Source organism: Psammomys obesus, unplaced genomic scaffold (genome assembly GCF_907164565.1).
Source record: "Psammomys obesus unplaced genomic scaffold, mPsaObe1.curated_primary_1811, whole genome shotgun sequence".
Taxonomy (NCBI): Eukaryota; Metazoa; Chordata; class Mammalia; order Rodentia; family Muridae; genus Psammomys; species Psammomys obesus.
Genome location: NW_026590490.1, coordinates 379,084 through 402,301, shown reverse-complemented (window position 1 = coordinate 402,301; position 23,218 = coordinate 379,084). Strand labels below are relative to the sequence as shown.

Sequence of the window (23,218 nt, the reverse complement as noted above, 5' to 3'; positions counted from 1 at the left end):
GCCATCAACAAATCAGAACTTCCAGACAGAGACAACTAAAGTGCAAGGCACTGCTAAGAAAATGAGCAAGCTGGTCTGTAGGAACAAGGTGACATGTGAAACCTATCAAGAAAGGAACAAATACAGAATTCCCATACATATGCTTTCAAATCAGTTCCTCAGCCCAAGGCCTGAACCATGTTTTCCCTATGTACAAAATGTTAACAGGATTCCAGTCAATAATGCCATGCTAGGGCTTGGGTAAGAATTTAGTGTGGCCCCAACATCCCTGGTGACATGCCCTCTGACATAGCCTCAAGGTGGGGCACATTCTTGGACTGGACAATGAAGCAATAGAGATGCAGGCCTCTGTGTACTTGAGCCTTCCAGCATATATGATCACCTACCTGCTCACAGTGAAGTGAACACTGGCCATCTGTGGGAACAGAGACTCTCCAGAAGAGCTTCAGCAACCTGGAGGCTTCTTCCAGGATCAGCTTGGCTATGTTCATGCTAGAGAGAAACGTGCTCAAAGGCACAAAGTGTGAATCCTACAAAGGACAACAAGGACATTATACGCCACCGTCACAGGGATCACTCACACACAAGCACTGTTTAATAGTCAGCAGAAGGTCTCACTAAGACTAGGGCTCCTGTTTCACATGATGAGCAGGAGCTGGGATTACATGACACTCTTGAGCTGCATAAGAAAAGAATTTTGGTGGCAAGTTTAGCCCAATCAGTAACTATGATTAGTAACTACCAGCATTAACTATTGTTACTAGACCAAGAAGAGAACCCAGATTGCCACAGAACAAACGATACCAATACATCCCAGAGTACAACACTTGATACGTTTGCCAGTTTACTGAGAATGTATGGTATCAAGGGTCTTGTGAAACCTCTCTCCTTCCCTGTGCTGGAGGAATACTCATGTGAAGAGAGGTGACAAAGGCAGGAAAAAAGAAAATGTGGCACAGAGGATGAGAGATACAAAAGAGGAGGAGGAAAATGAAAAGCATTTCTCTTTGCAGCTGATAAATATACAACTACATACCTGTTCAGGTAGCAAAATGACAAAAATATGAATATTATTCAAGAAAGACAAAAGTGTACTGAAACAAGCACTAGTTCAAAACCATAGGCACAGGTTCTCTAGAGAGTAATGTAACATGCTAATAGTTATTAAGATTCCTCAAACATTCACAGCCTTTATACTGGGAAACTCCTGTCATACCTAATCAAAATACAATCAGAAATTTGAAAATAACGATGACTCAGTGAAGTTGACATGCCCACAAATAGCCAAAGAGAGAATAGCCCATGCTATGTCCACAATAGCTTATTGGCAGCCACTGGAAGACAAGCGCTTGAAAGGAAAAGTAGTAATAGATGTAGCTGAACTATATGAACCTCATATATCTCACTATTTTATAAGTTTTATGAATGTCCCAAAAGTTTATGTATATCTTTGTATGTTTAATATATACATATATATTTCTAAGTGCTGACCTTTAAGTGGTATTTGAAGAGATGCTTTTATGCTTTTCTACAATTTCTAGCTTTCAAAACAAATATTTTAATCAAAAAAGAACAGGAATTTATTAGTATTAATTTATGGAATATTATTTACCAAGCACATAGTCTGTACCAGGCTTAGGGGCCTAGACACTGGCTATTTAATGTTCAGCAGAAACACTGTCCTTTCTCTCTTGGAGCTTATCATCTACTAGAAGATAAAATGCAAATCTGATTCTTAAATATAGTAATACAAAACAAGCAAAGCCACCCACAAAACCAAAGCAAATAGCACAGGAAACTGAAGTGTCTTCAGCAAAATCCCAAGAGCAACTGAGGAAATGATTCAGTGCATAAAGTACTTGCTGAGCAAGCATATTGATCTAGAATCATGTAAAAGCTGGGTAGATGTGGTGGCCATCTGAGGAGGGCAAGTCAGGGAATCCCTGAGCCAAGCTGGCTAACTACACCAGTGATCAGTGAGCTCTGGGATCAACTGAGAAACTCCACCTTGATAAATAACGCAGAGAGCAATGAGACTGGATATCAACTCAGGCCTCTACACATACATGCACCTGCACATACGTATGTGACCCCACACAAGTGTTTATGTATACATACATATACAAGAAAAGAAAAAAATCTTTTATCAGTGCGGTCCAGAGGCTATGTACCATCTGGAACTTGTGGATGTCAGCTGGTGCCTTGGAAGAAGTGCAAGACTGTTATCTGTCAAGCACATGATAAGTTGTGTCTGTCAGGCACATGAGTCTGTGACAAGAGGCAACTTGAGATGAGAGGAATGCACAAAGATGAAGCAGAGAGAAGAGGGATATAGAAGATGGGGAATGCCAAGTCAGGAGAAGCAGGCTGAAGACAGATATTGTGGGAAACAGGGTCTGCTGCCTGTGGCCCTGCCTGCTCAGAGTGAAACGTGTCAGAGCCGGAGGCAGACTGAAGCTAGTCAAGCTCCCAGAAGAGCTGCTGCCCAGAGAGAAGTGGAGTCAGATAGAGAGCACGTTGCAGGCCTGAGAACTCAGCTTTTAGCATCTCTATAATGGAGTGATAGTACTTCCTTCACAGGGTTTCAGAGGGGTAAAATACACAAAAACTCCTTTGCAGGAAGAGGACCTTGAGTTGGACGTAGAATATCTCTCAGGAACACATTCATCTGAGTGGCTGTAGAAATTACAGAACAGCACAGTCAGATGAGAGTTCAGTGAGGTAGGGTCAAGTCTGGTTGGGTTTGGTACCTCTGTTTAGAAGGTCAGGCTTCTAACTGGCCCACAGCCACCCCAGTCCAAGCAGACAGGTCTACCCGGGTGATGTGTAAGTGGAAGAGTAGAATGACTGGATATGAGAGGGCAGTGGGACAAAGAGTGGCTCAGAGCAGTGCAGCACATCACTTAGCAGTGGCCATGGTAACCCAGGGTGAAAGCTCAAAAAGCTGTCAGCTGATCAGCAACAAACTGCCACATCACTTCCAGGCTTTCCTGAGCAACCCTTCCCAGTTCACCCCTATTTACTTATTCATTCATTCATTCATTCATTCATTTATAATTATGATTAGTTACATTTTATTAACTCTGTATCCCAGCTGTATCCTACTACCTCATTCCCTCCCAATCCACCCTCCTTCCCTCATCTCTTCCCTGCCCCTTTCCAAGTCCACTGATTGGGGAGGATCTCCTCCCTTTTTATCTGACCCTGTTTTATCAGCTATCTTCAGGACTGGCTGCAAAGTCCTTCTCTGTGGCCTAGCAGGACTGCTCCTCCCTTGGGGGGTAGGGAGATCAAAGAGCCTGCCATCGAGTTCCTGTCAGAAATAGTCCCTGTTCCCCTTACTATGGGAAACCAATTGGTTACTGAGCTACCCCAGGCTACATCCAAGCAGAGGTTCTAGGTTATATCCATACATGGTCCTTGGTGGAGTGTCAGTCTCAGAAAAGACCCCTGTGCCCAGATATATTTGGTCCTTGTGGAGCTCCTATTCTCTCCATGTCATACTAACTCCCCCTTCTTTCATATGATTCCCTGTACTCTGCCGAAGGTTTGGTTATGAGTCTTAGTATCTGCTTTGAAACACTGCTAGGTAGAGTCTTTCAGGTGCCTTCTGCGGTAGACTCCTGTCATACCTCCAATGCACATCCCATTTGTCTTTCTAAGTGAGGATTGATCATCTAACCCCGGGTCCTCTTTCCTGTTTATCTTCTTTAGGTGTATAGATTTCATTGTTTATCATATCTTACAGGTCTATATAAGTGAGTATATACCATGTGTGTCTTTCTCCTTCTGGGATACCTCACTCAGAATGATCTTTTCAAGATCCAGTTCTTCCCTTTTAAAGCCTTACTGAAGTCTAGGGCACTGCACATCTTATAGAGAATTTGACCAGCCCCTCTGCTTTACTGAGGCAGCAGGAAACAATCTCCCTCCCCCAGCCTGGCACTCAGGTTACCTTTGGCCCCAGCTTTTGACGTATGGGGCTCAGAGCCTCTTGAGTTTGAATGTCCATCTTGGCAAGCAGTTTCTGGCCCCGGCTGATCTGCTTATGAAGGGCATCATAATCCTCAATCAGGCCCAGTATATGGTGGCCACTCTTGCTGGCCCACACCTGGTGGCCAGGAACCAGGCAGGGCATGCAAGTGGGGCTCATGGTAGAACTGCTGTCACAGGAGAGGGAGTCAGCATCAGTTCCAGAAAGCAGAAGAGTCTCAGAAGCTACAAAAGGAGTGGTTAAATGTTAGATCTTCTTGGGGTGGCATGTGTGTTCAGAGTTATGTTGGAAGAGCACAGCAGGAGAGGGCCTTGGCTCTGCGCCTCCAGCTATGTGTTACCCCATGCTGGGCAAAGATTCAAGTCAATTTAACCAATGTTTATTGAACACTTACTGGACCCTAGACTGCCAAGATGAACCATGCTGTCACCTGCATGCCAATAGCTCAGGTCTAATGAGGCTGCAGAAAGTACAGTGAGACAGTGAAAGCCAGCCAGAACTCAAGGGAAAGTAACAAGGAGAGAGAAGTCAAGAAGGCTTCCTGGATTGTCCTCTACTGTGGCCTGGTAAGGCTGCTCCCCCCTCAGGGGGAAGTGATCAACGAGCAGGCCAATCAGATTATGTCAGAGGCAGTCCCTCTTCCCATTACTATGTAACCCAGTTGGACACTGAACTGCCATGGGCTACACCTGTGCAGGGGTTCCAGGTCATCTCCACGAATAGTCCTTGGTTGGAGTATGAGTCTCTGGGAAGTTCCCTGTGTTCAAATTATCTTGTTCTGTTGCTCTGCTTGTGGAGTTCCCGTCCCCTCCAGCTCTTACTATTTCCCACTTTTGATGAGAACTGATAGACTAATATCAGAAAGAAGAGGAGAACCTCCCCTATCAGTGGACTTGGGGAGTGGCATGCATGCAGAAAGGGGAGGGAGGGTGGGATCGGCAGGGGAGGAGGGAGGGGCTTATGGGGGGATACAAAATGAATAAAATGTAATTAATAAAAAAAATACCTTTAAAAAAATAAATAAAAATAAAAAATATAAAAAAATACTTGAATCAGAAAAAAAAAAAAAAAAAAAAAAGAAGGCTTCCTGGAAGAGGTGACATGAGCTGGACTGGACAGGAAGGCAGCATTATGCAGATAGAAAATCATGTTTGCTTTTTAACTTGGTTGATTCTGACTGGGGTGGCTGGGAAAACATTTTACAGAGAAATCTGCATCCTTGAATCTTCAGGAAGCAGGCCTAGATTGGTGAAAATTAGGAAGTATGAGAATTTTAAAGCACAGTACAGAGATGATGACGTATCTGTGTAGTCACCCCACTGCAGAGGGATGAGAAGAGATCCCAGAGTCCTTGAAATCCATACTAAGGTGGTTTCAGTTTAAAGCTTTAAGCTTAACTCCTTTGAAGTTGTGCTTAGTTAACACCTGGGATAGATCCAATGGCTTAGCAATTATCTTCCGGAGATACAAATCTAAGTCCCAAACCACCGTCAAACCACCGCCAAGCCACGGATGCCAGCAACATTCTTTACTTCTATTTTAAAAGCCCTATTATCTACCCAGCATTATCACAGTTACCCAGTTTGTACCTGATTTAGGAGCCATTGCATGAGTGGATTCAAACAGATCAAATGAATTATCACTGCCCTCTGGACATTTGTTGCCATCTACCGAAAACAAAACAAGAGAGGAAAATTTGAGCTTTACCATCATCAGTACTACAGGTAGGATGGAATGAGAATACGGAAGAATATCTCCCATCTATGCATCCATTTCAGGAACACAACGTTCACTCCCACCTTCTGCACACCAGCCCTGCAGCCAGTACCATGTATATGCCAGTCACTCCTTGGTACCCTGTGCAGATACCAGGTAACAGAGTGGCCAGGCCCAGAGTCATCTCTAGAAGAACCCTCCTGTCAAAACAGTACACAGTTAACTTCATCTCAGGGTGTTCAGGGAAAAGGGAGGGAAGCACAGAGATGGGCACTCACGTGAGGAGGCCAGACCAATGCGACATCACAGGAGCTAACTCCTGAGTTATCTGTTAAGACAAGTTACCAGTGCCCCGTGGGAAGAAGCAAAGCAAAAGAAAAGCGAAGCAAAGCACTGGGCAGGTGCAAAGACACAGACATGAGTCATCATTCAGGGAGAAGAAACACAGTTCCTGTAGCCTAGGGACAGGGAAGGACACTGTAGGATTCAGGGCTTGAATGCTGAGAGTTAAGTGACCGACTCAAGGTGGGACAATGTCAGGCTGAGGTCTGTGTTTTAGACTGGAGGATTTTAGTGTGGAAGCTGCTATAGCGACCTGAACATGAGAGCAAAGTGACCTGCAATAGGACTTGGAAGTAATACATCTGAAACACTTTACTGGGGGTGTATGTGACACTAGGTAATACAGGAAGCACTCTCACACCCGAGAAGCCACTGAACTCTGAAGAGCCCGGAGGGGCAGAACAATGCTGTAATTTGTTTGGTAAAGGAGACCAACAGACAGGGATAACCCAGCATGCCAGTGGCAGAGCAATGAGTGAGTTCAGGTGTTGGGATCTCTCATGAAAGTTTCTTCCACTCACGCCCCTCTAGGGGCATGGAGTGATGGTACTCCAGCAAAGATGCTTTGATAAGACACTTTTCTAGCTTCTCAGACTCCCCTAGTTGGTTTTATCACAATAACATTGCTAACAACAAAAGCCATGCTACCATTCTTTTTTTCTTTCTTTTTGTTTGTTTGTTTCTTTCTTTCTTTAAATAAAACTCTTAAATTAACAGGGGAACGGTCAGGTGACAGGTAGACAATAATCCAATCAGTAGAAAGCCCATGTGTGGGCAGGGGACCACTTATAACTGCTTGTTGGTTCGTTACAGTTCTTCCTGGGTGTGTGTCAAGGGTACCTTGTCTTCTGTTCCTTTCCAGACACTCCAAGCCCTATACAAACCTGTAGTTAAATGCAAACCAGACCCACCACTTAACAGAAGGTTTCCCAGGTCTTACAAGATACTGACAGCCAGAGTAAGGAGTATGGGATCTCATTTAAAGGCAACAAAAGAGCTGGGTATGGTGGTATACACCTTGAATCCCAGAAATGGGAGGCAGAAGCAGGAAGATCTCTGAGTTACAGGCTAGCCTGGTCTACAGAGCGAGTTTCAAGGCCTCCAGAGCTATACAAAGAAACCCTCTATCAAAAACCTAAAACAAACACAAAAACCAAGGTAAGAAAATGAAAAGCCTTTTGGCCTTGGTGAGCTACGGGTAGGACTAAACAGATGGGTAGAGCAAGAATGAAGATAGCATGGACTGCTGGAAGCTCAAACTCCACTTCTAGAGAACCCAGTGTCCAGTCAATCAGAGAGTATGCTACCATGTTGAGATGAGAGAAGCCAGAAAAACATTAGTCAGAAGCTCACATGTCACACAGATCCATTCTCACTTCCACAAAGTGAGAAGAGGCAAGTTCCCTACCATGTTTGTCCAGCTGAAGTGACCACTCAGTGACAGACAGGGCCTGAAGAGCCAGAGTGAGGGCCCCTTCCTGGGCCTTCGTTGACCCCTGTGACAGTTGCTCTTCCAGCTTGCTCCTCAGGGTGCTGTTAGTCTGAATGCTCTTTTCTAACTGCTTGCGAAGAGCCTGCATCTCGGTCAGGAGGCTACGCAGGTTGCTGAAAGGATCCAGCCCCATCCAGCCTTCTCCAGATGACTCACCTCGGGCTCCTGCAGACATATATAAAGGAAAGCCTTGATATCCCTGAGGATCAATGGTCAGTCATCAAAGGTACTCAAGGGCATTTCAACCCACTATCCACCACCCACCATCTAGCCCCCTCCTAAGAACTAGGTACAATTTAAAATAACAACTCGATTTTAAAAACAAAAATATTGGCTGACTTAATTGCTGCTATTCCACAGGCTAAGTAAGAGCTGGAAATTAATTTCACTTCTGGCCATAAAAGCCTAGCAAATTGCACACCAAACCCTGAAATTATGTCTAGTAGTAATAAAATCTATTTGGACCAGAATTATAGAATGAAAGGCGACGATTTTAAGGGCTACGGTATATTAAAAAGGCAGGCACAATAGCAAGAACAAGAGAAGCAACTTGAGAAGAAGCAAAAGCTGTGAGATGGCCCTTTCTAGATAAACTTTCAATAGGGAGAAACCATCTGGAAAATTAGTTTTAGAAAACCCCCCACTGTGCCTCAAAATTGATTCTCAAACATTGCACCTCATAGTTGAAGCACTCTGATCTGCATTCTCTGGAAGCTGAGAGCACTAAGGCTAGCAAGCATTTCAGCAGTGGCCAGCATGTGGTGACACTGGAAATATCTGCTGGACGAATGACAGGAAAACTATGACATAAGTTACTTCCTGGATGCCTACTACGTGCAAGGAATGAAACTAGGATGTTTTAATAAATGCCTTCATTTAATTTTCAGAGCCCCACACAGTGGGTGCTGACAGACCTACTTAGAGAGGCAGTTACTGGTAAAGTCAGAACAAACTGAGATGAAGGGAGTGAGACTCCAGACTTCAGCTTGGCCAAGAGCCAAGAATGGTGATGTATACCTGTAAGGCTAAAGCAGGAGGCTTTTGAGTATAAGGCTAGTCTGTGCTTTATAGCAAGACTCTACCTCAAAAACAAAGAGTAGGTCAAAGAGTTCCTTCTAAATACACCTCGTCTACCTATGGGCCAGTGTGGGTTTAGTGGAGTATAGAAAAAAGTAAGAGCCGTGTCTTTCCATGCCCATTGCCCAATGGCTAGGGTGAGCTCATAATACCTCGCTGTAGCTTCCCATGTTCCTCATCCAGCTTCTCATACACCTTCAGCTCCACTTGGAGAGACTGAAGCAGCTTGTCCTTCTGTGAGAGCAGCTGCTGCCTTGATTTCATTTCTTCCTGCACCCTGAAACGGTTCCAGCATGGGAGGAGGAGTTAATTCTCTCAAAAGGAGGTTTATCCAGTTCCCACAGGGCAAGCCAGAACATCTTAGCCAGAGTATGGACAAAATATGCTGAGACATGCAGTTAAAAGGTCCATCACAGCCCCCAGCTCCCTACGTCTCACACTTAATAGGCCTTCTTTCAAGTTAGCTTCATGGACATTTTTAAGGAAGTCGTCTTCCAATTCCTGTGAGATACCTAAGGAATGGAATCAGAAAGGCTGTCTCTTTCCAGAGATACAGAGCTGGAGAAGAGACAGGACCTCCAGCTAAAGATGTCGGATAGTGCATGCAGGCAGGGAAGTTGAGGGTGGTCGGTCAGACAGCAGAGGCAGTCCTGTGTGTTGACAAATGGAACAAGGCAGGGTCTAAGAGGAGGAGTGGACAGATTCACGTCTTCCCAGCTCACTGAGAGTCTCCCAGTGACCTATGTCATTTGGAGCAAAATTGGAATCTTCATGTGGCTGGGGGCCCAAAAAATTTAGCATTCACCCTTCTGTGGCCTCAGCTCCTACTATAGTCAGGTATAGCACCCTCTCTGATCACCATAGCAACTCTGTCTTAGGGCCTACGTGCCTTCTGCCAAACATGGCCATCTCCAGATAGTTTTAGCTCTCTATGCTCACTGTGTACTCAAAAGGAGTATTTTCAGAAAATCCTTGACTACCCTAGGAGAAAACAACATCCAGCCCCATCATTCTCCTCCTCCTTTAGAGGACCATGCCCCACATTTCATGCCCAGCTGACAGTGCTTGTTTCTGCACACTAGGGCTGGAGCCAGTGTGTCTACTGCCATGATCACTTCCACAGGCATAGTAGGCCAGCAGGGACAGCTGAGTCAAGCCCACCTGCTCAGCTCCTGGTGAGTGCTGCAGACCTCCTGAGTCAGCTGTTGGTTGAGTCTCTCCTTTTCATTGATGTCTCTCTGTAACCTTTCATTTTCTTCCCTTACACTGGCGTACTCTAGCTGAAGGTGCTCAAGACCTGCAACCTTCCTGGACAGGCATTCCTGTAATTTTTCATTCTCTTTCTGTTTATCTGCAAATACCAAAATGAGAAGGGATACGATTTGTTTTTTCCAACATTATTACACTGGTACAATACTTCAGCTCAAGCACTCCAAGAATACAGAAAAGAATGAGATTTAATCTGGCATTTATGGCTCTGACATTCCAATTATCTCATGCATTTTAGGCCGATAAATCTGTCAACATCAAGGCTACAGATTAAACATCACTGAAATGAAAGGGGCCTGTTTAACTTTCTGTTACATAATGGGCCTTGAAAAACTCATTACTTTGCCCTAGAGAGTATACACAATGGGTAGCGCAATAGGCAGGGACCCAGATGTGTGAGTATGGACAGAAGCAAGCTTCTTGCAGAGAAGACCCTAGAGGAGGCCATGAACTCTCCAGAGGAATAAAATACTCCTGGAAGCTCAGGAAACAGGCCACAAGCAGTGAATAAAAGGTGGAGAGACTGATTTCTTCTGTGACTTCTCCACTTGCTGACAATGATCTTAAGTGAAGCTCTTCACTCCTCGGTACCTCAGCTTTCTCCCCTGGGATGGGGTGAGGCCTTGGAGGCACCAAGTGAGAACAGAAGTGGTAGTGGTAGCACGCCCCGGCACTAATGGTATAGTGCTATCGTAAGCCCTCACGTGTCTCAATGCCCTGCATCTTCGCAGCATACTGATAAGGCAGGTACTGTGAATTTCCCCATCTTCCAGATACAAATGAATGGTCAAGGCTTCCATGTATCCATATAGACTGGAAGGGGCACAGCCTGGATGTGAATCTACTCACTCTGTAGACCAGGCTGGCCTCAAACTCAGAGATCAGCTTGCCTCTGCCTCTGTAAGTGCTGGGATTAAAGGCATGCACTACCATGCCTGGTGTAAATCTACTCTTAACCATGATTCAACTATTTCCAAGGGGCTCCTGTTGGTCCATATAACATCAGCACAGCCATATCATTCCTGATTGGTCATCCACACTACCCTCACCTCTAACCTGGGCCTTGTCTGCTCTCCAACACTGATCCTGAGGCACCTTGGATAATCTTTCCTTTCCTGTCCAGACTTGACCCTTGAAAAATAGTGTCTGTGAGCTGAGGGTCTACCACTCTCTGGCCTGCCTGTATCACAGCAGGCCCCAGTCCTGCTTGCTATAGGTATGTCCAGCTCACCCATTAGACTACAATCTTCTGATATACAATACAAAGGCTCATTTATTTCTTTATCAGTCTTTTCAGATCCCCTGTAGGACAGGATAGAAAAAGGTTGCTGGATGAATGAATGAATGAATGAATGAACGGCATAAGCCCAAATTTTGACTCATAAGGCAAAATCAATATCCATATCCCCTAGGACTGTGAAATAAACTGGCCCACATTCCAACTGTAGCACCTGACTATGACCACAGCAGGGCAGTTGCTTAGGCTGTGAATTCTTAGTTGAGATACAGGGCTACTAATTCCTCACTCTAGAATCATTCTAAGTATGAACAATAAATTAAGTGAAAGCTCTCTAGTAGCTAACCTCCAAGAGAAGGACTTAAGAGAAGGATCTTTATAAGGAATGCTAGATAAACTTCACTAGTAGGAGAAAAATCTCCAGAGTTGGCAGTATTAAATTTCCAGTGCTTCTCTCTTCCTAAGAGATGATGAGATGAGAAAATACGGTAATATGTATTGAGGCCTCAGTAGAAACACTGTGCTGGAGGCTTATACTCTAGTTGTCAAAATAGCTACGTGAGGCATTAACCCCTCTGTGTCCATTTTCTAAGCTATAAAACAGGAACACTGCCTTCCCCTTACCCCATAGGACTGATGTGCACTTAAAGGTAGAAAGCTATCAGAGCTACCACATTAGAATCTAGATGTCAGCGCTGGTAATCCTTTGAATCAGGGCTTTGGGGTTCAGGCTGCAGGTGACCACTGATTGTTTACCTTTGGATCCTTTCTCAAGCATCATACTGAGGGCCTCGTTCTGCTTCCTCAGGAAATGTATCTCTGATGTCAGAGAGCTATGCAGTTCTGAGCCATAAGCAGAAACATTTGTGGAACCTGTACAAAGCACATATGAACTGTGATTTATAGACAGCCTCCAGGCAGGATGGATGAACCTTCCTAAGAAACACATTTAAACAATGAAGAAATATAGCATGCAATGAAAACCAGCCCCATGAACCATGAAACATACAGCCAGAACCTAAAGGGCAAGGACAGTGAGCTTAAGGAGGAGGCAAGAGGAGAACTCCATATCTCAACTGCTCCAAATAGAAACAAAGCTGAGAGCTGAAGCACAGCAGGGTAAGAGATGACAGTGGCAACCATCGTGGCCTGGACCTTGTCAGCAGCTCTGTCCCTATCTTAGGAGACAGCACGGCACCTTCTCACCCAGGTGCGCACCTGGAAGCTATCCTAAACTCCCCTTCGTACTCTAAGCAGGCAATCAGAGCTGCTGATCCTTTCCCAGAATGCCTTACACTGAGACAACTTCTCTTTCATCATCTAGGCTTAGCGCCTGTCTGGCTTCCTTTCCCTGCTGTTTTACCAATAAGGTTATCATCTCAGGCATGATCTTTCATGGTTATTTTAGGCTGAAAAATATCTGGTGCTCTGCCACTGCAAAAGATGATCAATTGAAACAAAAGATCTAGCTTCTCACTCTCAAATTCAAGACCTTCCATGGTTCTGCTCCAGTGCCACAGCACACTACATTCTCTCTCCACTCAGACCCCAGTGCCCAGAAAATGCAAGTAACTGGGTGACTTGGTGCTCTTCATACCTTTTTCCATGCCAAAATCATACTCTTCAATTCCTGGGTTAAGGTACCTTTTCTGAGTGTACCTTGCAGAGATTAGGATCTAGAATTATATAGACGGGAGGCTTCATCCTTATCTATACAAGCTGTTGTCCATCTACTGAAATTTTACTGCTTTATTTCAATCAACCTAAAAGATGCCTCTTGCTGGACACCCCTTGGCCTCTCAACCTCAGCACTCCCCTCTGCCCAGCTTTCTCGTCTGCACCATTATGGCATTCTATTCACAGCTGGTACTATAGGTGCCTACAAGCAAGTCTTCTCCATGTGGCCTGCAGATGCTTCCTCCTGGTTTCTATACTGTTTCAGTTCCCTTACTACACCACAGCAAAATGCCAGATCTCTGTGGTCCCAGCCAGCAGGTGAGAACATGATAAAGGGTCTCCAGCAACCAGTGAGACCTAAGTGAAGTCTGCTGAGAACCTCAAGAAAATTCTCCACTGGAGAAGAGAGAAGCCCAGGCTCTTCCGTCCCATGCTTTGGATACTGTCTGGGGAGGATGGGATGCTGATACTCAGCAGTCACAATGGACATCAGCACAACCCTGCCTCGGAGCTATCTGCCTCTGGGGTTCTTGCAAACAATGGGAAGTATAAGCAAACACCCATGTTTTCACTGTTCTCTTGTCACATTTCTTTTCAGTTATCTGTAGCTGAAAAGCATCCTGGAATGCAAACAGGTACCTGTGGTGTCCACATCCCTTGTAAAAAAGGTACAGTTAGCTCTCCTAGAAATATTTTTCCTACTCTACAAAAACTTTTTTTCTTTAGCAAGTGAGTCATGCAAAAATGGAAGTCAGATTAATTTTTATTCACAAATGTCTCTTTTCACCATCTTCTCCTACTCATCCCATTGAACTCTGGGATCATGTCAGAGTTTCTGGTCTATCTCTTCCTTCCTAATAATTGCAAGGCATCAGGCAAGTTGAATAACTGTTCCCAAGTCTTGGTTAGCATATTAAAAATGCCTATGCTGTTGTTCTGTGGTTATTATCCATTAGTATCTAGATGAATGGTGAATGAGGCCACAAGAGAAAACCAAAGACTAATCAGAGTAAGCAGCAGAAATCCTAACATCTACACTGATCAATGCTGGGGTAGTTACTTGAAAATAAATAAGCAATAGGCCATAAAACAGGCCAGAATCATTAAACCTAATGTGGCGAGGTACACCAGGATGCCATGAATCCAGACCTTTCTTTGAATACCTCTTTCCTTTGCAATAACTCCAGACAACTGGCAGTAAGCTAGAACTGCTCTAAGGTATGAGATAACAGGTTTTGAAAACCTCCCCCCTCCACATTGTAGGCAGTCCTTTTTCAGACTTACCCCCAAGATGAACATTTCACATCAGGGGGAGGCAGGACTGCTTTTATTTTTTGTCTTTTCAGAGACTGTGACAACATGGTGAGAACAGCACTTCTTTCTATGTGGGTAAATACTTTATGAATGCCTTTCTGTAAACTTCCCTGTCAGAGAGAATTATTCTCCAGAGCAATCTCCGGCTCCATTGTTGCCAGTAGCCATTTGAACCCCCAAATAATTCTATAATTGGATTTTCTGGGGAAAATGTAAAACAGAATGAATATAACTCAGGCACTACCAAGAGTGAACATGAAGGGCCCTGGCCTGTATTTCTTTCCTGTATTTGACACAACTAATAACTCAGATTAATCAAATTCCCTAGGAGTGAAGGAGCAGGATGAAGAATGCATGGGACAAGTGGAAGAGTAGAAGCTTCTTTCAAACTGTAGCACTCGCAGAACTCCAGAAACTGCCTTATGTGTGGACAAGAGAGCAATGAGAAATGAAGCAGGGTCCAAGTCTTGAGTTTTATCAATGAATACTGCCTTTCTAGAACTCAGTGATCTTATCTCTAAAATGGCATCAGGGTTCTCACTCACTGTGGAGCATTGAAAGTTAAATTAGCCATGCTATTGGAAATAGCAAAACAAAACCAACAGTGACAAAAGCAACTGTTTATCTAATGAGTGCTGAGCAGGGCTCTGTTTATGACACTGCTTCATTTAATACCCTGCTTCATGAAAGAAGCCTAGAGTGAATTGCCCAAAGCCACAAAACCAATCAACAGAAGAGCTACATCCACATCCAGCTCAACCCAACCGACTTCACACAATGAAGCTATAGAAGAAGACAAGAAAAGTGAGGAGGAAAGAAGGGAGGACGGGGTTAACAGGTACATAGTGGAACAATTAATTTTTAAATTTTGTGGAGTGTCTAACAGGTATTTTGTTTTTTAAGGAAGACAATTCCCTTCAGAGTAAACTGTTGTGTGGGAATTCTGCTGGCCACCTCTGGCATGAAGGGTATGGAAGACTGCTAAATGTTGATGATTTATGGTCCATTAATGAGAAGGTAAAATATGGTTCTATTCTATTTTAGAATCCCTATCTATACCCTAGCTACAGTGAAGACCCAGTGACCACTCAGAATCCACTTCTCCAACCCACCTGGTCCACAGAGAGCATCTTTAGGCAAACACAGCACAACGCAGCAATCCACCCAATTCCAATCCTTACTCTGGGAAAGGCCCCTTCTCACCTTGGTCAGCCTCAGATCCATGTCGTTCCAGCTGTTTCCGGAGCTTCTCGTTTGTTTTAATAGATTCTTCCAAATGTTTTCTCAAAGTTCGAATTTCCTGTATGTGTTCCATTAGTAAGTCTGTAGGAAGAACATTTTAAATTTAAAGTCTGAAGCCCCCAACAAATTGAATAATGTATAGATTATGCAGAGATCTTGAAATTTCAACAGTATAGGATGTATTGAGATAGTCAGCAGCTGGTAATTCTTTCCCAAGCTTGGGGAGGCCAAGCTATTTCCCACAGCCCATAGCCATGGCTCCATAAAGGCTCTCTGCAGCCCTCCATAAAGAAGCAACTTTACATCACACGCAAAAAATTATACTCCATTCAATTTTAATGCTAACCCTAATGTAGCCTTTTATTCTTTTCAATATCAAATATTAATTTAAAATCTTCCTTATGGTGAAATTAACAGATCACTTTCAAGTCGGCTTGAACTGCCTGAGAGTTGATTAAACTACCTTCATAATGAATCCAGATATTTTTTTCAAGGCAAGTTTTTTTTTTTTTGGCAAGGAATATGTTACTCATTTATCACTCATTAGTTTCAAGACTTAAAACAATGCTAGTGAGAAAGATAATAAAAAGTGTACTCTGGAGATCACCTGCTGTGTGCATATAAATGTGTATGACCTTCTGGGGCTATTTATATCATTAGGTTTAAGAAAGTTCTCCAATGTCATTTCCCAAATAGTCCTACTTTCTGGACTCTACTTAAGGAGCTCATGTGAGATGCTCACAGGCATTTGCCAGAATGCATGAAAATATTCATCAGAGCATTACATGTGACAGGAAATTGAAACAGCTCAAACTGTTCACTGAACCAAGGTCCATTCACTATGGTAGGGAATTACACAGCTATTAAATTATGTTATAATAACTATAACTACCATGGAAAATGTTTTATGTTATTATGTCAAATTTCAAAAGATACGAAACTAGTTACAACATAACCACAGCTTTCTATGTATGAACATAAAGGAGCAGAAACAAATATACCAAAGAAGCAATTACAATGAATTATTAATTGTAGTTACCTCAGGGTGATAAACTTCAGGTTCTTCAAAATCTCCATTTGACACCTTAACATATCACTTAATAGATAAAAACTCTAGGACGAGCATGTATGAATTTTTTACTCCTCTGCCAAATCAGACTTCAACAGAGAAAGAAGGCAGCACAGTTTCACTCTAGAGGTGGATTTCCAGAGTCAGTGTTTAAAACATAATCACATTAAGTATCCAAAGGCAAAACTAATGTCTTTAATTCATCAATTAGGGTACACTCAGTATGTCTTAGTAATGTTTGTTTTAAAACATTATACTAATGTTATGACCCAGTTTTAATTCCTCCAAAATGGCTTTCATTTAAAAGCAGTACAATGTTACAGATCTTTTCCTAATTAAATAGTAATTTTGCCATGAATTTGAATGTTTATGAGATGACTTAATTCCCAGACCTTCAGCTATCTCCCATTAATGCCAGAAGTATGGCAAGTCATTTGGTGGAATGTCTGCCTCCCACTGCAGCATAGTGGAAAAGGCTGTCTGTGCACACTCTTGGTGTGCCCAGCACTGGCCCTCCCGGCCCAGCCTCTAGGTCCCTGCCAACCTTCTTTCAGAAGCCTGTCAGCCCAGAGTCGGCCAGGAGCTCACTGGTTTGGGCAACCTTCCTTGTTGGTTTACATGGTGCTGGCTGTGGGGTGATGATGCTCCATATAAGCCATCTTTCACGGAGTCTATGGCCGGAAATGAGAACTATCACATGGGCTGGAGGACACACTCCCGGTGGAATTAGACACCACACATTAATTATCCAACCATCCTGAGAAGAAAGAAACACTATACCAGCCTTTCCAAAATGGGAGAAAAGGATCTACCTGTTTTAATAGTAAACTCCTCAGTAAGTGTTAACTCGTAAAACCCATAAATCCTATAAAAACCTACAGCACACACAAAAAGAAACAGAAAAAAAATGTATGTCTTCTGCCAAGCAGTTCCAATTTAGATTCTATATTAAGAAAATGTCCTCGATTAAGAGGCAGGCTTTGTGCTCAAGACCCCCTGCAGCACTGTTTACAATTGCAAGACTAGAAATGACTTAAATGCTGAGCATTAGGACTGAAGGAAAACTACGGTTCAGCCATTCAAAGGACAGGTCAAAAGCCACTAAAAGTGACATTTTCTAACATGTCAGAAAGTCTATGATAGAATGTTAAGTGAGCAAAGAAAAATGCCAAATTATCTTTCTATATACAGATTACAAACATGACAAAAGGAAAAACAGATCCAGAGACAAAAAGGCAGAAGGAAAACATACCCAAAAAAAGAAAACAGTGGATGTATCTAAACAGCTCTAGAAAGTAAGGGTCCTACTCAATAAAAGAGCTGGTAATGCACATAAGGGCACTGGCAGCCCAGCACAAGCCTTGCAGAACAGAGCTAGCAGAAAGGCCTCAACTTCTAGGAAATTCGGAAAAATCACATTATCTATTTTATCTTTTATCTATTACCATATTAAAAACAAATTTCACTGAGAGGCAGAAGAGAGCTCTGTTTGAGACCACATAGGAAAGGGGGGATCATGTTCCCTCTGCATGATACAGTGGCTTTGTCATGACAACTACCACATTCCATATGAGGCACGGTCCACTCATGTAACCAGACCTGATGCAGCAGTCTCAGAATCTTGGAGAGAGATTGAGTGGCACACTAGACTTATTACAGAAGGAGGGAAATGATTTATGGTCTAACCTAATTAGAGTGGATGATTGCAAAACTCACAAGCAGAAGTGATATAGAAATCAAGTATTCACAAAAATCTCTGAGGGACACCTCTAGAAACCCCAAGAAATAAGGTTCAGGTGATTGGCTACTGGAAGATCTGGCTGGTTCCCAAGTTGTATTGAGAATGTGCATGTCGCTGGGAATGGTGGCACATGCCTATAATCCCAGCACTCAGGAGGCAGAGGCAGAGGCAGAGGCAGAGGCAGAGGCAGAGGCAGAGGCAGGTGGATCTTTGTTCAAGGCCAGCCTGGTCTACACAGCAAGACCAGGACAGCAAAGCCTGGGAGAAACTTTGTTTGGAAAAACAAAAGAATGTTCATGTCATATTCTAGTTATGCCTAAGATATGGGCCTGAGTGTCCAGAGAAGCCAAAGGCTTAGCTCTAGTCACTGACATATTGGTGGGACCTCTCCATTCTAAAGAAACCTAGTTGTTTAAACCAAAATCTTCAAATATTTTTGAAAGCAATGGCTTATGAAATTTAGTGTCAGTAAGAAATTTTAGCAAGAAGTGCTGGTGTCCATTTTGCACTACAGAATCCACTGTGGTGCCTCAGAAAAAAAACTCATTGGAAGAGGCAGTGGAACAGAGACCATCGAGAGAGGTCCAAAGGTCTGAAACCATAGGCTATTTTCCAAAACCACTGCCTTCCTGTGAATACAGCTCATGAGAAACATGTACATCATCTACAGGTACTTTGTGCTTCACAGCAGAGCTGTGCACTGTAGGAGGACACACCCCTGCACAGCTACAAATATTCCCTATTCATCCCTTTGGTGGAAAATTTTGGTGCCCAAATCCATCTGCTCTATCTTTATGGTCCTTTGAAATTATGGAATGAGAAACACTAAGTCCAACTTCCTACCCCAACAAAAGAAATAGAAATTGTAAACTGAAAGGAGATTGTGAGAAGGTCCCTGGGAAACTGGTTTGGCCAATTCATTCCACATCCAGAAGCAGAACAAGGCAGAATATCTGTGTCTCTGAAATTCCTACACTGATGTCCTTAGCACAGGCGTGATGGTGTCAGGTGTAGAGCCTCTGGAGGACATTAGGTCATAAGAATGCAATGGCCATAAATAGGACTAACGTCCTTAAGGCACAGACCATAGAGAGTTCCCTTCTTCTATTTCAGAATTCAAGTGGGAAGAGGATCCTCACTAGAACTCAACTACACCACCTACAAGGCATCCAGACCTCTGCTTTTCACACACCAGAATGGTGAGGGATGGATTTGTGCTCTCTGCAGTCCCCAGTATTCAGCTGAAGCAGCCTGAATGAACCAAAACAAAGGGCCTGACTGCACAGCCAAGAGTCACACCTTAAAGGACCTGTCTTCAGTATATGCAGAAACAAAACAAAACAAGACAACTAACTACAGTGATACAACCCCAGTGCTTTCAAGCCACCCTGTGAGAAGAGCAAAATGGTAAATCATGTAAGTCATTATTTAAAAGCAACCACCTACTGCCACACACACTTTTAACGCCATGGGCCCTTCCCGTGATAAATTCCCTCCATGAGCAGCTGTGGCCTTCACTGGCTCTCCCCTCACTGGCAAAATGGTCAGACATCATCCCATTCCGCTCACCAGGAAAAGACAGCCTGGTTATGCCTAAGCTGCTTAGAGCAGCTTTCCTTACCTTGAGGAAAATGGCTCGCCACTGTCTCGCTGTCTGGCTTCTGGTCTCGGGACAGGAAGGACTTCTCAGACATTTTATCATCTGATAGTGACTGTGAGGCAGAAGGTTCAGGAGATTCAGGCAGGAGATGTTGGTAAGCAAAGTTGTCTTCCTCAGTTCTTAACCTTCAAGATTGAAAGATAGGTCATTTCCAAATACAGCCTGCTGAAATCATCCAGTATCTGTATTTATTAATTTATATACAACACATTTATATGTAACAATTATAAGTAAAGAGTAAGAGACCATGAATTTGAGAAGGGAAGGGGCATAGGAAGAATTGCAGGAAAGAAGCAATGATATAAATATATAGTACTAATATGAAATTCACAAAAAATACAAAGAAATTAATTTTTTTAATTTATAAAAGAAATGTCACTTCCCATACTATGAACCCAAGCTGCATCATAGGTTTAAACACTTAGGATTATACTTCCTCTTTGTGACTGGCCATCCATGCAACTTCAGTAAGCCATTTTGTTTCCTCTTAATATTAAGCAGTGAAATTCTGAAGGGTCTCCATGGGCTTAAGTCTGGAACCAAGAAAGAAAAGAAAGGGAGGAAACTATGCTTGTCCCACAGGATGGTTTTTAGGGCAGAGTGTGAGACAGAGCGTTTGTCATTGGCACCCGTTTACCAAGTGCTGCTCTGTCCCAGGGTTCTGGGTTGTTATTTGTCCTCACAGACAGCCTTTGAGGAAGGAAGCACGATTGCACTTGACAATTGAGGCAACCAAGGCTCATCATGAGCCAGATGCTGTTTAAGCTCCTACATGGCACCACTCAGATCTGACCTATACCTATCTGGCTTCACAGCCTCAGGAGAAAGTGGGAGCCCATCCCAAAGCCATGAGATGGCCTTAGACTTAAAAATCTCAAAGCTCTCGTGATCTCCACCCCCAGCAGGCTCCTGTATCATCATTCTGGCAATCATCTGGTTAATACCCTATATTTTTCAAGGACCACCTAAGCTATAAGGAAAAACCACCTGAACACCATGAAGAGCCCATGTGAATCTCCATTATAGATAAACTCCTTAATTTAAGCTCTTGGTACTCCCCGTTTTGTTTGTTTGTTTGCTTTTCTATTTCTTCTCGTCAGTGGCCAGTCTCATTATTCATGGACTTAGACAAGAGCAAAGGACTGTGAAGCTGCAGTGCATCCATTAACGGGTAAACACTGGTGCTGCTGCTGCGCCCAGTGTGATGGATGCCAGGCTTGCTGCTGCCTTGCAAATGTACAGTGAAGGCCAAGGGTACCCATTTCATTAACTCAGGAGTGACCTGTAAGTGTTGAGCCTACAGTTGAAAATGGTGAAGCAGTAGGAAAAGCAGCAAACCTGCCAGAGATGAAAAGGAGAGACACCCTGGCTGAAGAGGACAGAAACAAGTTCCTTGCCTCCCTCCCAATCAATCTCCTAGAAGAGCAAGTCTGAAAAGTCTCATCCTTACTTTCCCTACTTCAAAGATTCCCATTAGTCCTGCAGATGAGTGTTGGGCTAAGAATTCCTAACATAGCTTCTGTGCACCACTCAATGAGCCCAGCCTGCCCCTCTAGCCATGACTCCTTTGTATCAGCCATACACATAGTCCAGGGAGGTCCTAGCACAACCACTTTGATCCTTCAGATCCCATGTCTAGCTGGGACCAGGCCCATTCAAAGAGGTTTTCCTTTCCATCTCCATAGTTGTAAGCAGGACGTGAAGTAAGGACGGATACATGGGTTAAACTAGCAGGGATCATTAGTGATACTGCAGAAGGAAGAATGTTTCTTTTATGACTATAGAAACCTTGATAAAAAACATCCTCCAGTGAGGAGGGGCACCTCCTTGCCTGTTCTCTGTAATGATGCTGGTGGCCTCTGCGATACCAATGAAATTCCAGACTATCCATTTCTTCACTTCACTACCAGGACCCCAAAGGCACTGGACGGAAGTGTGCAAGTCCTCAGCACAATCAGTTGGCTGACGAGGTAAGCAAAGGGAGTATGCAATCCATGGTCCATCCTTATCTTCAAAAGGCAGCACCAAAAACCTAGTGCTGGAGCATGACAGACTTGGGTTCCAGGCCTAGCTCTGCCACTCAACTGAAGGTGCACACGTTTGATAAATAGGCTCATACTAAAGTGTGAGTGAAAATGCTCACCTTGTGGCATCAGAATCAACAAGGATAAAAACTAGTTGGTGTTGACAATGCTGCTCTCTTTGGATAGGGGTGAGCCAAATGGGAAAGTAGTACATACCACACAGTTAAGTGACTTGTGTAACTACGTCAAGTAGTATAACAAGAATAAATAATCCTGAAACACAGAAAAATAGGCTGTTGGCAAAGGCCATGGTCATTTCTGTCCCAGCTGCTTTGTGGAATGGCTTTCCTACCTCTCAAGGAAGCTGGCAGATACATAGCTATGCAGAGACATAGTAAGGAGAATAAGGAGCCTAGTAAGGAGGCATGGGGCAAAAGGATGGTGGAAGGTGGAAAAAAGGGAAAAAAACAAATCAGCCGACATGTGTCTAAGTGCTAGGCTTAGGACAGTGGAACCTTCAGGTACCTGCAGAAAGATCTGCTTCCAGACACTGACAGAATACCACAAGTCACCTGAGCCCAGTAAGAAGCTGCACCCTCAGTGGTGGATTCTGGTTGCTATGTAGCCACCTTTGGTTCTGTGGGTATTGGTGTATTATTTACAAGAAGCAGGAAAGTCAGTGACAGAAAGAAAGATAACGTTAAATTCAAAAACTGGCAGGAAAAACAAAGCTGAACAGTCCTAGTCCTGGGGTTTTCTTAGCAAAACCCACATACTCACTTCTGTAGCAATTCACTCTGGGGACATGGTTCCACTCCAGCTGATTTTCCTGAAAGTAGAAAAAAAAAAAAAATCAGAGGATGAAAAGAGGTTTCAAAACCTGTTCACTAGTACTTTATTATTCATGTATTTGTTGAGACATGGGCCCATCTTTTAAAGCTCCTGAAAACAATCACAGACCTTGGGGGTGGGACTAGCCAGTGCATAGCTCACATACATTAGCTCAGGCACTGGTTCCGGATGGCAGGAAAGAATATAGAAAGCAGCTACAATGGTGTCTCTGGATGTAGCTCCTTCTTCTCTCTAAAATAAAGATAACAGCAGGGCCTACTGGCAAAGGCCCATCATCCTAGATATTTAGGAAGCTGCAGCAGGAGGATTATAAATTCAAGCCAATTAAAGCAAAATAGTAAGACTCTTTCAAAATAAACAAGGCATAAGAATGGCCACTGGGGCTAGGGAGACAGCTTAGTCAGTAAAGCACTTGCCATATAAGCATGAGGACCAGATTTTGATCCCTACTACCTACTTTTTTTTTTTTTTTTTAATGCAGTGGCTTATGCCTATAATCCCAGCATTGGAGA

General features: G+C 43.5%; 1 protein-coding gene across 8 annotated transcripts in view; it reads right to left on the bottom strand.

Annotated features, from left to right (window-relative positions):
• Cdk5rap2 (CDK5 regulatory subunit associated protein 2) overlaps positions 1 to 23,218 on the bottom strand; it is a 185,793-nt gene that overhangs the window by 13,055 nt on the left and 149,520 nt on the right. For all 8 annotated transcript variants that reach the window (XM_055607530.1, XM_055607533.1, XM_055607534.1 and 5 more), the window contains 10 exons: positions 22,635 to 22,683; positions 19,792 to 19,955; positions 15,322 to 15,441; positions 11,884 to 12,000; positions 9,783 to 9,972; positions 8,774 to 8,898; positions 7,461 to 7,709; positions 5,584 to 5,661; positions 3,956 to 4,218; positions 387 to 530 (listed from right to left, as the gene is read on the bottom strand). In XM_055607530.1, the coding sequence (XP_055463505.1) occupies positions 387 to 530; positions 3,956 to 4,218; positions 5,584 to 5,661; positions 7,461 to 7,709; positions 8,774 to 8,898; positions 9,783 to 9,972; positions 11,884 to 12,000; positions 15,322 to 15,441; positions 19,792 to 19,955; positions 22,635 to 22,683 (1,499 nt within the window). The remainder of the gene's footprint in view (positions 1 to 386; positions 531 to 3,955; positions 4,219 to 5,583; positions 5,662 to 7,460; positions 7,710 to 8,773; positions 8,899 to 9,782; positions 9,973 to 11,883; positions 12,001 to 15,321; positions 15,442 to 19,791; positions 19,956 to 22,634; positions 22,684 to 23,218) is intronic.